Source organism: Salminus brasiliensis, chromosome 20 (genome assembly GCF_030463535.1).
Source record: "Salminus brasiliensis chromosome 20, fSalBra1.hap2, whole genome shotgun sequence".
In the NCBI taxonomy this organism is placed as follows: domain Eukaryota; kingdom Metazoa; phylum Chordata; class Actinopteri; order Characiformes; family Bryconidae; genus Salminus; species Salminus brasiliensis.
Window position 1 is genome coordinate 10,162,799 of NC_132897.1, and position 17,696 is coordinate 10,180,494.

General features: G+C 39.0%; 1 protein-coding gene across 5 annotated transcripts in view; it reads right to left on the reverse strand.

Annotated features, from left to right (window-relative positions):
• The window catches only part of mctp1a (multiple C2 domains, transmembrane 1a), a 196,512-nt gene that overhangs the window by 142,957 nt on the left and 35,859 nt on the right, over positions 1-17,696 (reverse strand). Inside the window, exon 1 of one of the 5 annotated variants that reach the window (XM_072665260.1) lies at positions 3,423-3,533. The exons of the other annotated variants lie outside the window; for them this stretch is intronic. Within the exon in view, the coding sequence (XP_072521361.1) occupies positions 3,423-3,464 (42 nt within the window). The 5' untranslated portion in view covers positions 3,465-3,533. Of the gene's footprint in view, positions 1-3,422; positions 3,534-17,696 lie in introns of those variants that run through there. 5 annotated transcript variants of the gene reach the window in all.

The following is a 17,696-nucleotide window of genomic DNA, read 5'->3' on the forward strand; positions in this document are numbered from 1 at the left end:
GCATTTTCAAAGGTCAAAAACTCAAATCAGACCTGGCCGCTCATTCGATCATGAAGGCTATAGAACAAAGCAGTATGCTGCAAGTTTGCATAAATGGATGCAAAACACATTCTACTACCATATTTTCCACTTCACTCGAAATGCTTGATTGCCTGATCAGAAGTGACTAGAAGATATTATTATTTACCTATTTCAGTACAGGCATGGCAGGACAATGTGCACTGTGGATCAAATGCTGGTAGGGGTACGAACAATACTGTCAGCCAATCATTTGATTCAGTTTACAATCCTGGGTTCACAAATCAGTATTGTTACAAAATTCTGACAAATTCTTACTAAAGAGAAAAACTGAACTGTACGCATGCTTTTGCATAGTCTACTAATGATGTGAGGGTTGTTTTTTTGGGTTTTTTTGACGAACGTTGGTGTTCAGGAGGTCCTTAAGCTCCAGTGTAAGCTGGCTATCAACTCAATTGCCCAAGCAGTGCCGGGAAATCTGTGAAGCATCTGGTGAACTCATAATGTTCTGCTGTTGTTCTGGGTGATTTAAGATATGCTAGAAGACAATTATTCTCTGTATCTTAAATCTCTAAAACAGCCCTCGTTAGCCAAAAGTGAGAAACCTGTTACGGTGAGCTGAGCTTGGAGGCAGACGTAATCGCAGGAATTTATGAAACAAAACCAAAATAAAGCAAAAACAAGGAAAACAAAACTAAGCAAACTGACTACAAAAGGAACACAGACTGGGAAGAACTTGAGCACATGGCAACACTAAACAGGGGCAGTCATGACAAATCAAGGGCAAGCATGACAAAACCTCAGCAAACATAGATCTACAGCACAGGTTAGATGCTTGTTAATGCATTAATTTTTTTTGTTTGTTTTTTTGTATTGAACCCTCATGTTTTTGAGCATGTATTTAATGGATAAATAGGTAAATCTAATGCCACTATATGTTCTTACAGTTTATTTTACTTCATTTTCTACTTTACCCAGAGGACCCCTGAGTATTTAAGTTTTCAGGGGGAACTTAGGGTTAAATAGATTTTCTCAGACCAACCCGGACACTCATTATGTGACACCTTGGATATCATAATTAATACAATGCCTTTTCTCTATAATCCCCATTGTCTCATTTTTGCATTGTGATATTACAATATTTTAGGCATCACACCCCTAATTTCCTGTAAGAGAAGAGAAGCTTCCCTGCCCTGAAAGACTTTGGACGTTGTATTAAAACACATTTGTCTCCTAGGAAAATGCAATGTGTGGATTAACTATGCTTTTATCAGGCAGGCAGAGTCTTGTTTTGGTGATCTCAAAAATCACAAAAAACACTACACATCATATGACATTGTGTATTGTTCTACCTCTAGAAACAACCGTGCCGCATCAGCATTTCTCCAAGCACAGGTAATTACTGTGACGTTCTTGGTAACGTTCCACATCTGCATCTCTTTTCCATTATCATTCATTTGTATGCTCTATACAGCAAACAGCCATGGAAAACACAGGGCTCCACATCAGGCTGAAAAAATGCAACTCTCTTCAGGCATGGCAAATATGAACAAGAGCAGGAGAGCTCCTCCTGCACGTGCAGACACTCCTCTACTGCGGTGGAGCGATTCAAACCCTTTCATTCCACTCACGTCTGACTTGGTCGTTGCTGGGGGCTGAGTGTATGGAGTGTATTGCGGATGTTTGCAGTGATTTTCTTAGAAATTCTTAGGAATCAGATGTCAGAACAGCAAAAGACAAATGACAGGGTTTCTCCTGGCTTTTTATTTACTCCTTTTCCGGTCTCTTGCTCTCTCTTAACATCGTTTTCTGTGTCACCATTTACCACTCCTGTGATGCTCACCTCAGCAGCCATATCAAGTTCCCACCACAGGATTTCATGACCAGACAGGAGCCTGTTGATTTCCTTAGCCTGATGCAGCAATGTACAATAATACATTGCATGAATTATAAGCTGTTTTATCCCACAAGCAAAAACTGATAGAACTTCATCACTATTCTAAATGAACACACAACCATCACAAAGTTAAATGCAAACCCATCAACATTAAACATAGCAAGCCACACAAAACAGGTAAGTTGGAAAGCTAGGTAGCCATTCTGCAGTCATCTGGGCAGATGTACTATGGTGAAATTGAAAAATAGGTAATTAAACAGAAATTCAGTCATATCAGAATATTACGACCACCTACCTAGTGGGAATAACCACCCTTGGCTCGGATGACACTAGAGAGATGTCATGGCATGAACTGTATTTGGTGAGTCTCAATAGTCAATAGTCCAACAAATCCATATGATAGCCCGACATTTTGTCAGCAATTGAAAAAAGCTGTCCTTCAAATCTTTAATCACGCAGATTTTTTATTTATTCATTTATTTATTTATTTATTTAAATGCTCATAAATATGTCCCATGACTTTGTGCCATTTAACTATGTTAATGTGGTGAAAATCATCACTGAAATGTATGCCAATGGATTTTGGAATGAATATTCAAATAGTCCAATCTTCAAACAATATGCCCTAATGAAGAATGTCTTCTGGTCTAATCATCAAGAAATGAGCCATAATGAATGATGTCTATTCATCCAATCATCAAGAACTAAAATGTAATGAATTATATCTACTGGTCCAATCATCAACAAATAAGCCATAATCAATTATGTCTATACATCAAATAAAAAATAAGCCATAATGAATGATGTCTATTTGTCCAATCATCAAAAATGAGCCTTAATGAATTAAATGTATTGGTCCAATCATCAAAAAATAAGGCATAATTAATTATATTGGTCCAGTCATCAAGAATCAGGCATTATGCATTATGCCTACTGGTTCAAACATCATGAAATGAGCATTAATTTTGTCTATTTGTCCAATCATCAATAACTAAGCCATAATGATTTATATTTATTGGTCCTATCATCAAAAAATGTTATAATAATGAATTACTTCTACTAGTAAAATTAAGAACTATGCCATAATGAATTACATCTACTGGTCCTTCAATAAATAAGCCATAATCAATCATTTCTATACATCCAATCATCAGGGAATATGCCATAAAGAATTACTTCTATTGTTCCAATAATCAAGAAATGGGCCATAATGAATTATGTCTACTGGTCCAATCATCATGAAATGTTTACACAAATGTAGCGGCCCAATAAATATATATAAAAAAGAAAACAATTACAGTTATTGTTAAGTTATTTGATTTTCTTACAACATAGGTGATGTGCTCATGCAGCATATTCAAACAAGTACAAGGCAACATTTTAATCACACCCTTAATCTAACTGCCACTGAAGTAGCCGATACCACACATGACCCAGTCAACTGTTCACTACACATTCACAGATCTTCAAACACTGAAGGCAGAACAAGGAGAAGACTAATACGTACAGTGAGGCTTCTTCCCACGGTGGAGAGAGAGAGCGCAAGCATCCAGCCACAGACAAACTCCACATGCGCGCGCACACACACTCACACAGACAAGACCCCACTGCTGCTGCTGCTGCTGCTGCTGCTGCTCTGGCTGCTGAGCCTGCCTCTGGCTTACTGTCCTATATGAGCGAGAGCCTGCCTCACACACACACTTGCGCTCACACACGCCTGCGCGCACACACACATTCACAGGACGCCTAGCAACCAGCTGTCAGAGGGAGGTTCTCTGGTGAACTTCTCAGATATCCCACCTCGGCACGCGCCAACAGCTCTCACACACACAGCAGCCGGCCTCATGTCACACACAGCTCATAAGCTCTTTAATGTAAACATGCACACATCAGTACATAATGCACAGACTGCACATATCAGAGCAGCACTATATCAATGAAGTGCCATATTGTGATTTGTGTTGCTACATACTGCAATTAGGAAATGCCTTGATTGGACAATATGGCAAACATAATATGATACCAGGAGACATTTTCAGGATATACAGCATTTAATTTTTTTACATTTGCTAAGATGAAACTAGCAAAAAAAAATCTACAAACATATTCTTCAAATATTAGAGTTAAAACCAGCAGACTGACAAGACTGAGGCAATGGTGGCTCAGCAGTTAGAGCTCCGGGCTATTGATGACAGGGTTGTGGGTTCGATACCCAAGCTGCCACTGTTGGGCCCTTGATCAAGGCCCTTCACTCTCTCTTCTCCCCGGGCTGCCCACAACTCCGGGCATGTGTGCTCACTGTCCACTGTGAGTTTCACTGGTGTGTATGTGTGTGCTCACTGCACGGATGGGATAAATGTGGAAGCCAAATTCCATCTGTGTCTGTCACAAATGGTCAATGTGGCTGTCTTTTGTCTTTAGACCACAACACACAGAGCTCAGTGCTCAGAGTTCACCACTGGCTCTAATGGGTTTCTGCAGCCGTAAAGAATCTCTGTAGTTCCACCTAACGGTTGAACATGGAATAGCAGCATCCTGTGACCGAGGAGCTTCGCACAGAGCTGCTGTAATCCTTAACTCTTGAATATGATCTGATCGGCTAAATAAAAGCCATGTCGGCCAAATCTTTGATTGGCCTTAAGGCTCTTATTTGGCCGATCCTGACAGCCATACAGATCATACGGATACATAGCCGATAGATTATTCCATTTCTACTATGATTTGTTTTCCTAAAATTTATTTTTTTATTCAAAAATTGCAATATCATCTTGATGCAGTATCACAATATATCACAATATACTTAATCTGTATAGAATACACTGCCATAAGTTTGTATCAAAAAGTCTTACATTACATTTTTCACATGCTACTTGCCTACCATCATAAATCACCAATTACGCCAGCATCTGCTTAACACACACAACTACACAATGTACAGTCATATGTGTGTATGCAGTGTACAATCCATGTCCGTTTTCTGACAAAAGACTAAATGTCGTTATTAAAAGTAGCTACAAATGACCCTGATTTGGCTGCACATGAACAAAGGATTCATGATGTGATGTTTGATATAAACATGGTAGGAACTAGCTGTGAGAACAATGAGCTGAAGCTAAAGGAGCACAAGCTTGAGCAGCCACAGGACAAGGGGAAACTGGGAGCAAGGGGAGCAATATACCATGGAAGTCATTTCTGAATGCTTAAATCTTTAAAGGTGAAATATTTTAAATGTTTTCATTCCAGAGTAGGAACTAGAGAGAGGAACACGAACTACAGCCAGTGCTAATCATACAAAGGATAAACATCTAAACAACAGCAACATAATTTAGACACATGATTTTAGTATACATTTCTAAAATTATCTGGCTCACTATATCAGTGATGTTGATTACATATAAAAATATATGTATAATATATGTAAATATATTACATATATTTTAATTTGCTTTAACACTTTTTTTTAAGCATGAAATAACTGGCATACTGTAGGTATAATACTGAGGCTGCTGTTAGCTCAGCTCACAACCTCCATCAACACAGCAGGAGCTAGACAGGTACATTGGGACATTGGGGTTCTGTGACATGCTTGCAGTCATAAAACTCAATTTACTGAAATGAATTTGTAAAATTATAAAGCTAAGCTGCTATAAACAGCTAAAGAGCTAAGAAGTGTCTCTTTTACCAAAGAGCCCTGCTACTGCTGAAATCATATTCAGTCAGTGATGTTAGTAGGACTGTGTTCGGAGCTGTGTCCAAAACTGTGCCCTATTCACAATATGCTACATGTTTACATGTTTATATGCTATGTTTACAAACAGTGTACACTAGTAGATACTGAATTCTCTTATTCATCGCACTGTTCGGTTTAAAGATTCTCGCACAGCTTCCCTGAGGAAGGCTGACGTTCAGATTGCTTATGCGACACAACAATCGTTCACTACCCTCTGTACTTCTGTTTCCTATAATAGTGCTCTATGAAGTGATCACACATAGGGGAAGTGAATAGGACACAGGTCTAGACTTACATTCTCTCCAGACGAAACTGATCCCACCCACTGAAATCGAAATGTGATTGGCTGATTTCTGTGTGTGTGTGTGTGTGTGTGTGTGTGTGTGTGTGTGTGTGGTAATTTTGTAAAATGATGTCCCAAACAATAGGGGAGTTAATTTAGCTGTATCTACCTAGATAACACTGAAAAAACTCCTGACTAGACATTTTTTAGCTTCGCTAAATTTGATTAAATAAAAAGAACGAAAAAAGAGATCAGAAATAATTAGGCACTCAGGATTCCTTGTTATGATGAATTATTTGGGTTTTTTTGACTACAGATGATGGGCTAGAGGACAGGTAACAAATAATTCACGAATAGTGAATGACAATTAAAAAACTCTACCTTGTGGCTACACCAATATCTTTAAGTGGCCAGTAACTGTATTGTGAAGCATTTTCCTAAATTAGACAAGATGGGCACTATCCTCACTCTGAAGAGAACACTCATCACTCCATCCTTCAATCACATCTTATTTATCTAATTCAGCTTCCTCATCACATGCTCTGTTTCTATTCCCCCACCCTGACAACTGCATTTCTCATCCCTCACTTCTCTCTTATACCTTTCTATTCAGCTTTCTATCCCACACCCTATTTCACTTTCCCTCTTCTCCTCCTGCAGTCATTCCTTCACTTTCCTATCAAGTCTTTATTTACCATCTTCTGTCTCTTTCCACCCCATCTATCCTCCACTTTCTTTACCTCTGAACACATTCTGCCCATCAGAATCCCACTCCTTTTACTTACTATTTCCTCATTTCTCACCCCTGTTCTGTGAAATATCGCCCAGCGTGTGCTTTCCATTTCCTGGAGGACAAGAGGTGCTCAGCGCCGCCACAGTCAGCATCTCTGAAAAGCTTTATATTTAGAAAACTCATTCAGAATCAGATGAAGGAGGAGAAAATGGGAATCAAATAGCGGGTCGGAAAAGTCAGTCTAATTTAAAGTCAATGACTGTGTTACAGATCAGCCATCGCAGCTTTCTCTCAAACTGCTCAACAACTGACATGAAGTATCATAAGTCTCAGTGTGATTCTACAGAACACAGTGCAAACATTTTCATGCATCAATCAGGTTTTGAGGGGCATGTCTCAGTAAAACAGGAATGCACAATATGGACAAAATACAGCACTGAAAAAGGTGATGTATTGAAGCTGCTTGATTCCAATGTGTACACGATGTCCACATTAGTAAAACACTTTATATTTATATTATCTCTTTCATGTACATGTCTTTCTACAACCATGCTAATGCTGATGCACACATTTATGGAATATAGAAATTGGCGCTAGAATTCATTCAGGGCTACAAGTAGCGAAGGGATATATAACCTCAAACCAATACAAGACTAATTGAATATTTTATTTTATTGAAATTTATTTTATTGTAATCAAAGGGGACTGCACATGAACACACGCACAATGGGGAAATGGAACAGAATTAACATAATATTTTTTTTAAAAAGTGGATGATTGCACATTAGCATATTTTAACAATCATTGGCAAATTGCAAAGCATTGTTCAGATATTGAACTTGAACGTGTTCAACTCTGTTGATGTAAAACAATTACAAATAATTTTCACATTGCTACATATTCAGATCTGAATACTGCATCACGGTCGCAATTGAAGCTTGTATTTACAAAACAATTTACAGATAAAAGGCAATAAAAATGGTTTTGCAGCATTTCAATTTGTCCACTTATCATGAAAGTTTGTACAATGTAAAGAAGAGCTGAAAAAAGGACAGATGAAATATTAAACTATATTAAGAAAGTTATTAAAGTTAATTCAAAGAAAGTTTCAATGCACAGATGATTTTTAATTAATCACTATTCATGTTGACCTCTGCTTTTGAACCATCCGTGTTGTGAACATGCATGTAGATGCACACTAGGGGGACAGTGAGAACACATGCCCTTAGCAGACCTAGATGCAGAGCCCAGGGAGCAGCTAGGGGTTAGGTGCCTTGCTTCAAAGGGCTCTTTAGTTATGTCTTGTCAGTTCAGGGGATCAAAACGGAGACCTTCTGGTCACTAGGCTGTTTCTCAACCTTCAGGCAATGGCTGCCTCAATATCTTATCTTTACCCTGCGAAGATGTTTTTTAGACAGTCACCCATGATTAATATAAAATACTGGCACAGCACATAGTAAAAATGCCAATATCATGATAGTAACAAATGTGGTGTTTACAGTGTGGGTATACTGTAAATCAATAAATCCTGGATATCACACAATTCAATTGTCCTTATTTAAGTACTCGTGCAAACCTGGTTCTGAACACTTACTCTACTTATTGAATGCTTGTGCAAAAGTTACAGTTCTGTTCACTTTTAGTCATGTTCTGTAACCCACATTTGCCTTTGAGGCCTGGATTTGTAAATGGAGTTTCACTGGTTTCTGAAAAGGCAGTTAGAAGTTGCTGAAAAATAGTGTTCTTCAGTGATTCAGCGATTAGATTTTTACATGGCATGTACATTTCATGATGAATGAACTAAAATAAACTTGGAATTGGAAATAGACTTGGAATAAAATCTTTTTTGCACTGCACTGATTTAAGAGATGTAAAGTTGCCATTTTGTATCCTCATCAATGGGTAAAATTACTGTGTACTACATGCAGTTGTTTAAGCTTCACAATACTTGTTTTTTTAATAGTTTTACTAACCAAAGTGATACTTTTACTCATTTTCAGGGATACTGTGCCCCACACTCTGAAAGCCATGCCACATCTAATTTGGGATGCTAATGAACAGTTTTAAGAAATATGGCCTGCGGCTTCTAATTCAACCCTGTAAACTAATACCATCTAATTATTCATTGCAGAGTGAGTGTAGTGTATCTGCATGCACAATGAAAAGACCATTAATCACAGTTACTCTTTGATCTCTCAGGCTGGCAGTTTCCGTGTTTCTTGGATGGTGGAGCTGTTGCACATAAATCATGAATCAAATTTGGCAAAAATAATGTATACAATGTCTCCACAACTATTTTACTATATAACCAAGAAAATATTAACAAGAAAACCTCAAATGTCAAATTGGCTGTGTAACCACCAAAAAGCCTTGATTAATAAATCAGCCAATATGAAGATTAATGATTATGATATTATGATAGATTTAATGATATGATACATTTAATGATTAAAGGTCAATAGTTCCCCAAAAGCTCATAATGAGCTGTTTTTATTTTTCCTCAAGTATTGAGGAACTCAAGCATGGCACAGATACCTTGGGTCATTCAAGTAATGGCAAATCTCAGAGGACGAGCCAGGACATAAGGGCACAACGCTTCTGGCAGATTTAGCTAAGTCATTATGTAGTGTAGCCTATAGCCTACATATGTGTTATGAACATTATTACTAAGAGAGGGTTATAAGATGGTTATTACGCATTGATTACGCTTTTCCCAGTGCAAATCGGTCACAAATTTCACAGACATCCTGTAGTAAAATTACATTTCTCCACCTCCCCATGTAAAACTAATCCTGTCCAAATAGGGCTTTTCATGCTCACTTTCCTCCCTCCTCCACGAACAGGAACAGCTAATCATATCAAATTGTATGAGTGTTTGCTATTCAGGCTTTGTCACAGAACTGGATCAAATTCCTTTACACAGTCTGGTAAGTAGACCATCCCCAGTGAGTACTCTCTATTACAGCAACACAGGCTGAACTCATACACTTCCATTACATTGTTTACTGAGAAATCACAGGCAATCATATCTGACATTTAAGATTCATTTCTTGAGAATTGACCTATGCTAGCTCCTGCTAGATGACCAAACCCTATAAGAATTTTCTCTAATTTCTTTGCTTTTCCTCTCCACCCTGAGAGGTGGTTGTTGTTGTTGTTGTTGTTGTTGTTGTTTATTCTAAAATTTGTCAATAAAAAATAAATGTTTAGTTCCTTAATCAATTTTATGTCAAAAGTTTGAGCCTTAGCAGTCGAGCAAGTTCAGACCTGGTCATCAGGATATGATGATGTAGGAGGAGACTGTAAGAGGAAGCATACTCTGCGAATGTTAGAGAGAGGGTTCAGGTGGCATCTGCTTTGAGCTAGTAAGTAAGTAAATAATAAGTACTAATAAGTGTAGTTAAAACTGAGATATGGGAGGAAATTAAAGGAAGAAGACAGGGTTATAGTAGGGTCCTGAATGTACGTCATGAGACAAGGAAAGTAAAGGTTGGAATTTTTCGGATGTCAGATTGTGAGAAGGAGGGGCCTAATTCATGACATCACTACACAGGCATGTATTCACAAAGAATGTGGAATGAGGTATTCAGATCCGGGATCCGATCCCATCTGTCCATACCAGTCCTAGCAGCATGAAAGACTAAAAGAAAGAAGACATGAAAGACTGATCAAACAATTCTAGTGCAATGTTCTTTACGTGAGCCAGACTGGTTCACTCTCTGTCCAGTTAAGTGCTTCTGAGCACCAGCAAGCTCTACTCAACCTCCAAAGACAAAAACTTATATACACTGATTATATACACTTTCAAAAGCTAAACACACAGACATGTACAGGTGCCCTGGGTTCTATGTGAGGTTAGTTTACAGTACAATAACATGAACTGATAGCCTTTCCATCAGTTAAATCCAGAGGCTATGCAGATACAAGGCACTGATTCTGTAAAGGAGTGCAGAGCTGCAGACGTGTAAAGATGGCAGCAGGTAACAGGAGGGTCCTTTTGGTCCCAGTGAGGCTGCTTCTAGTGAATAATGAAACGGCTCTGAAGTGCAGAGTGGAGCAGAGCTGCAAGCAGCATGACTCTGACTAAGGGCCTTACGCCCAGAATATGACAGAGAGAACGACAGAGAAAAGCTTTCATTCTAAAATTTAGTTCAGTCAAATCTTTTGCAAAAGTATTGAGTATTCAATTAAAAACTGGGCAGCACATAATACAGATGTAAAGGTTGCATTCTTACATTCTACAACTAATGGGTTTTTGTTTGAATCCAGTGCAGATTTTAGCCTGTTGGGTCATTTTGCTGGATTATTTCCACAGTGCTGGGTTTGGGTAGCAATTATGTAATCAAGCAACAGGGTTAGTGTTGTGTGGTTTGATACTGTATACTGTGGTATTAAAAAAATGCTGACGGTATCTCAAAATGAGGACAGTTTTAAAATTATGCCGTGTTTGATGGATTAAAATTTTGTTCAGTGTCTATGTAGTAAATGGCCAAATAAGCTAATTTCCACATGTGCATTTATATTTAAATTTGCTTATAACGCTTGGAAGTGGCTTTCAGTCAGCCTGGCTTTCAGTTTTTTTCAAGCAGTCACAAGGAGTACAAGTCACAAGGAGGAGTCACAAGTCACAGGAATTGCTAGTAAACATACATTAAATATTGATGTCTACTTACTATTAAGCCTGTTACGATAATTACATTGTCCATTTATTACAGTATATGTTTGTATACAAGTTCTTTTTATATAAATGATAATTGAGGAAAACTGCCTTAAAATATGCTGATGTATTACATGTTACAAGATATTATGATTCTGAAAAATCAGAAATGATAACTGAAGGTTATGGGAGGTCACACTTTAGGGTAAGATTACCCCCCTTTAAATGGTCAAGATGGCCAAAAATGGCTTGGTTTAGTGGTTAGCTGTTGTGATGCATTTTAGAACAATATGTAATTAAGGAACCCTTTTTAAGGAAGAACAAGGGCATGGTGTTATTGCTGTGATATACATGTGTAGTAGGTATATTTTATAGAGAAAGATAGGAAAATATATATACACTGTGTGTGTGTTTGTAAGCAGCTGCAAAGGCAGATGGACAGAAATCACATTAGGCAAACAGAGCTAAATGACAATACAAATATAGCACACATTCACACACTATATCTGCCTCTATCTGCCTTTAGAGGAAACACCAGCATTCAGCAGCACAGCAGCGCCTCACTGCTCTGCCAGTATACATAAGCCATCTGCATTTATTAATCTACCAGCAGCCTGCAGCCAGGCAGGGAGAGTCAGGCTGCTCTCCCAGCACATGGGGCAGGCACAGCGGACAGCAGGACGAGGGACGTGACCCCCCTTCTGGCCTCAAGAGAAGCATGGAGCATGATGGCATTACTACACTGAGATTTAACTATGAGAGCAGATGCAGTTTTAGTATAATCAGAAATGAGAGCAAGGATTTATAATGGGGGGGAGGGGGGGGGGGGTGTAATTCCAGTCTTCCGATTCATCCAACTTACTTTGTTAGTTCAAATCTATCGACATTGAACGGTAATCTAGTTTTCAAGCATAGATGTGATTACTATATATCAGTTAAATTTACAGTGTGGTAAGAAATAGCATTTTGCAATATGTATTACTGTCCATACTGGAGACTTTTTTGCTTTAACAGTCTCTGTAATTCTCTACACTGCCTCTACAGCGCATTCTGTTGCCATTTCAAATCAAGATTTATTGTCATATCGCATTAACACTATCACATTAAAAATCTAGCATAGTCTCTCACAGTAGTAATAACACAGACAAGATTAAAATATATAATATATACGCATTATGAACATACATGAACCTGTTGGCACCACGTCTAATGCTATCCAATACTTTTGGAATGAATTAGAAAGTACGGGATGATGTTCGGTGGTGATCATCCAACATCCTGAACCCATTAACGTTCTTGTTGCTGAATGCAATCCTCACAGCAATGCTCCTGGACAGTAGAGACAACAAATAGCAGGATACACTCCCTTGAGAAACAATGAATGAGCAGGTGTCCCAATACTTTTGTATTATGTGTATACTTCTATGTATATGTGTACCCTCTTATTTATTATCTATTACTATCTACCTATCATAGCAGACAACAATTATTTATGCATACCATATATCATACACACACACACACACACACACACACACACACACACACAACTGGCATTCCTTTGGTTTTGTTGTCTGGCACTTGCACCATCTGCCTCCTCATTAAGGCAGAGAGATCAGAGAAAAGCTGCCTGGTGCGGAGAACACAGGAAACGGGATCCGCTTCAGGAACACACACACACACAAACACACACACACACACACACACACAGTCCCTTCACTATCGAGGTTCATGCCTTACAAGTAGCTCCTATTAAAGGAGGCGTTCACCCAAAATCACACCTGATCTATGTTCATACATTTTTCATTCTCCTGGTCAGAACAAAGGCAGTGTGGTCATACAGTGATGTCAGGAAAACACCATAACTATTAAAGCTTGGCTGCAATATTTTTAATGATTCTTCATTATTCTTGTTCGGCTGAAAACAAATAGGTGAACATCTCTAAACATCTAAAAGAAAATGGTAATGTATTCCCATGGTATCTAAGTGCATGAAGCCAAACTGGTTTGCTCATTGGTTAGGACTTCAGGAGCTGAACTGAAAGCAGCACCAGAGCTGGACTGGGAACTAAAATCAGCTTTGGACTTGAGTTTAGACCTGCCCATAACAATCACTTTCACTACTGCCCCTTTACAAAGAATGCAAAAGAAAAAGAGAGGAGGTTTTGGGAACCTGCTGTCTTAACTATTTTGGCGTGCTTCTTCAGGAATTTGACATCAAGCTTTTTAAGGTTTTAGGATCCCCTTCTGCGCTAGCATGTTGGGGCAGTTTTTGTATTCTAGTGTAAATGGAGATACTTCTAGAAACATTGCTAGAAATGGGGAGAACTTTTTTTTTTCTGTATGCATATGGACGAGGCCTAAAAGTCACAAAAAAGCATCATGCGTAGAGTATGTATCCTCTGTTTGAAGCAGCTCATCTCTTTTCAAAGTGATTAGCTGCACATAAACAGTAAAAGACCATACTGATTTTGACATACAAACAGTATTATGTTCTTTTGTTATGTGAAAGCATGTTAAAGAGGGATCAACATGAACAAAAAACAAAAACAAAACAATACAAAAAAAACGTAAGTAATCTAATCTGTGGTTCTACTCTTTTGACCATGTTTATTCTATAAAAACCATGGTTAAAGTATTAAGGTACTTTTCTCATCAAACTGAAAAAAAAGGCCTTGTCTTGGCCAGTCAGTTTCTAAACTGGGCTGCACATATTTAGTTCTTTGGAAAGGTCTTGAGGAGGTAAGTCTATCAAAATAGTAGGGTGGCAGTGCCTGCACTTGACCTTCTGCCATCTTTTGTAGCACTCTGACCAAGGGCAAGCTGGCACCTCCAGAGAAAGATAATTACCTGGGAATAAGGCCAAAGAGACAGAAGACCTAGAGATGAGACAGACAGAGAGTCAGAGACTCTGCAATATAGAGTGCATCAGATCAGCTCTGGAGAGGTAGTATTAACCAATATACTGCCAGCTCCCACAACTACACATTCTTTGGTATAGGCAGATCCACACACTGAGCTGAGATGTCAGAGGAGCTTAACTGAATCAGATTTTTCAGGCATGCTGAGAGGTTCATCTCAAGGTTCTTCTAAAATCCTTTCAAAGATAAGGGCAAAATCAAGATCACACACGTTACCATCAGAGGAGAGAAGCTAAATCCCTGTCATCGCGTCAGAGTTTACAGAGTTTAGGATTCCCCCTGTGTTAATAATCACAATGTGGTGTGGTGTCGTCCTAATTCTATTACAAACAGAGCCATAGAGTCACCACAGAACACAGACATCACAGATAGCCAAGCTGTGTGTTGCTATTCATAACATCTGGAACATCTGGTGTAATACATACACATGTAGACAATCCACTAAACCTGTAATCTCATGCGTCCACATACATAAACACAAGTACATTCTATGTGTTGGGACAAAACGTAAACTATAATATTGCACCAGAGCAGAGTGGGTAGAGTGGGTAAACCCATACTGACATGGCAAATTCTGCAGATATCAATCTCATAGACAACCTGCGTGATATGCTGGATTTGGTAGGTCAGGGCAGACAAACAGCATGTTAGACAGGTTATACAGTTATACTGTGGACGTCTGTTTTCTGCCCTGAAAAACACTAAAGGGCAGGGGAACAACTGGGATAAAGGTTGTCCCTAGATCACAATATTGAAAGTAAGCAGTCGAGGTGACATGCAAGCATGCCATGCCAAGCCAAGTTGGCTCATCATTATTCTTGCTTACCTTCATTAATCGATTATACGCTTAAGATATCACAAACAAGCCCTTTGGTGACGCCTCTGTGCTCAGCACTCAACAGTGATGTAACTATCAGGTTGTTTATGTACCCATATATATTCTGCACATTAGAGCTAGACTCTAGGTGTTCCAATGCTGGGAGGCTTTATACCCTTTTTGACTACACCTGGCATTAGGTTCACGTTTATCTGCTCCAGAGAGTCCTATTCTAACAATGCATTGTTTGTCTCACGACCCTTCAAAATTACACAGGGAGGCAAGAGTATTAGGAAGGGCAAAGGCTCATGTTGATGATGCCATGTCTGTCAGGTTGAGAGAGGTGCTGATGTGGCATAACATGATCAAAGGGGTGGTAGTGCTTGCTCAGTAAGCGCAGTGGAAGCTCTGTGTGTGCGCATGTGCGTGTGTGTGTGTGGATGGCCTTCAATGAAAAGAACTGACAGAACTATGAGTCACTCATAGTTCTGAGAAAAAGAGAAAAGCAGCAGACCCTTTATAGCAGTCAGCCAACCATATAGTGGTGTGTGTGTGTGTGTGTGTGTGTGTGTGTGTGTGTGTGTGTGTGTTTGTGTATATATATATATATATATATATATATATATATATAGTGTGTGTGTGTATGCAAGCACATCTTGCTGCGTCAGAGCAGCTAAATCTTTGACAGTGTGGTTTCTCCCATATTAATTACTGAGACTAGCACTCAATAAGAGCAACCACAAAGACTTCACTGAAGCAGACTTCACTAGACTGGACAGCACAAGCCCTGATACAAAAGTCAGATATTAAAACAGATACATCCACCCTCTGTGCTGTTGCCCAGATCACACGGCACACGCACTGTTTGTGCCTAAGAAGGAGCCCTGCTGGTGCTCAAACTGAGAGCGCAAACATTCACACCACAAACATGGCACAACCCATCTGCTCTACCAGGTTTAGTGGAGCAGGAAGGGAAGCACATGGCCAATGCATGTTCATTTCAGCGAAGAACACTGCTTATGCTGTACTTGAGCTGATAGATAAACACACATACTGTATATTTACTGCTTTTAATACAAATTTTTAAACTGTGTAGAATACCACCAGTTATAAGTAGTTTAGCTGCATTAAAGCTGCCCTTTAAAAAAACCGTAATGGCAAAAATTGGTGAAATGAAGTCACGTCTCGATTGAATTTGTCTGTGCGGTCAGTTATAATGACCTTTTTAAGCACCTAAAATGAGCTAGGGTAAGAGTCTGAGCAAAATGCTAAATGTGTGATGGCTAGATGACTAAGTCAGAGCATCTCATCAGGTGTTATTGGTATGCGGTGGTCAGTAACTACTAAAAGAAGTCAAACGAAAGACAAATGGTGAGCAACTTGGGTTCCCAAGGATCATGGTGGGCTCCATGGAGGCCCAGTTCACAACTTACAGGACTTACAGGACATCTTTAGTCCATATGTAAACTACTTTTCTAAGTTTATACCAATGACTGTAGAAACCATGGACGCCGTGGCCTAGTCCCATCTGTCCCATCAATCATTTTGTCTTCTGCTCTACGCATTTCTGAATGCATTTTACATTTTTGTAGAATTTAATAACATAAATGGTCCTCCCATGTTACTGAAATGTCAGGGTCAGTAATCAAGTTGCAGTAAGCAAGGGGGTACAGCTTACCAACACTTATTCCAAATATATGATGCCAAAAATACAACGGCTATTATTTATACATGCAATCTCTATAGACAAACGTTGGCAGTAAAATGGGTAATAAAACCCAGCAATATTAAAGTCATTTATTCTCATCACTTATCACTTGCTGTCATGCAAAACCATCTTCAAAATGCCAACTTTACAGGAAAACAAAAAAAAATCAATGTCAAAAGATTGTATACAATCTCTTACACCTTTTTTTGGCAACAAAGCCTGCACAGAGTCCTGACCTCAACCCTACAGTACACCTGGCATAAACTGTAACGTTGATTACGGGCCAGAATTCCAACATCAGTGCTTGACCTACACTGGCCAACGCTTCTGCCATGGGCATTGCTAAATACAGGAATATCTTAAAGCTTGAATTTTGTCAGCAGTGTTTGAGCACATATAGCACAAATGGCATCTTCGCTGTAGCTCTGCACATGTATGAACAGAATGTAACTATAAGTGAACAGAATGTGTGTTTACATGAAGCAGAGAAGAGTATGTAATTTCTCAGAACATCCCAGCTGTCAGAGTGTCACCTGTTTTTAGCCAACTCATTTGTACTGTGAACGGCACCCGAGGCAGCACTTCACACACTTCCATTAGTCATGCAGAGGAGATTATGTGTCTGCAATAGAATATAAGGCCACTGCAACATCCCGGGCCTGCTTCCTCCCAGCAGTCACGACCACACTCTATAGCGGTATTTATAGATCAGAGCAGATAGCGACATCATAACACACTGCCTTGTCATGGGGGATATCTGCACATTATAAATTGTTTCAACTAAACCATCTCCCAAATATCAAAAATGTCATTTAAAAAAACATGGCACACTGCATACACCACAATTGCTATTTTGCATAATGAAATAATTTCCCTTGGGGGCATCAAAAACACAAGAATCACAGCACGATATCACGGTCAAAGGAAATAAA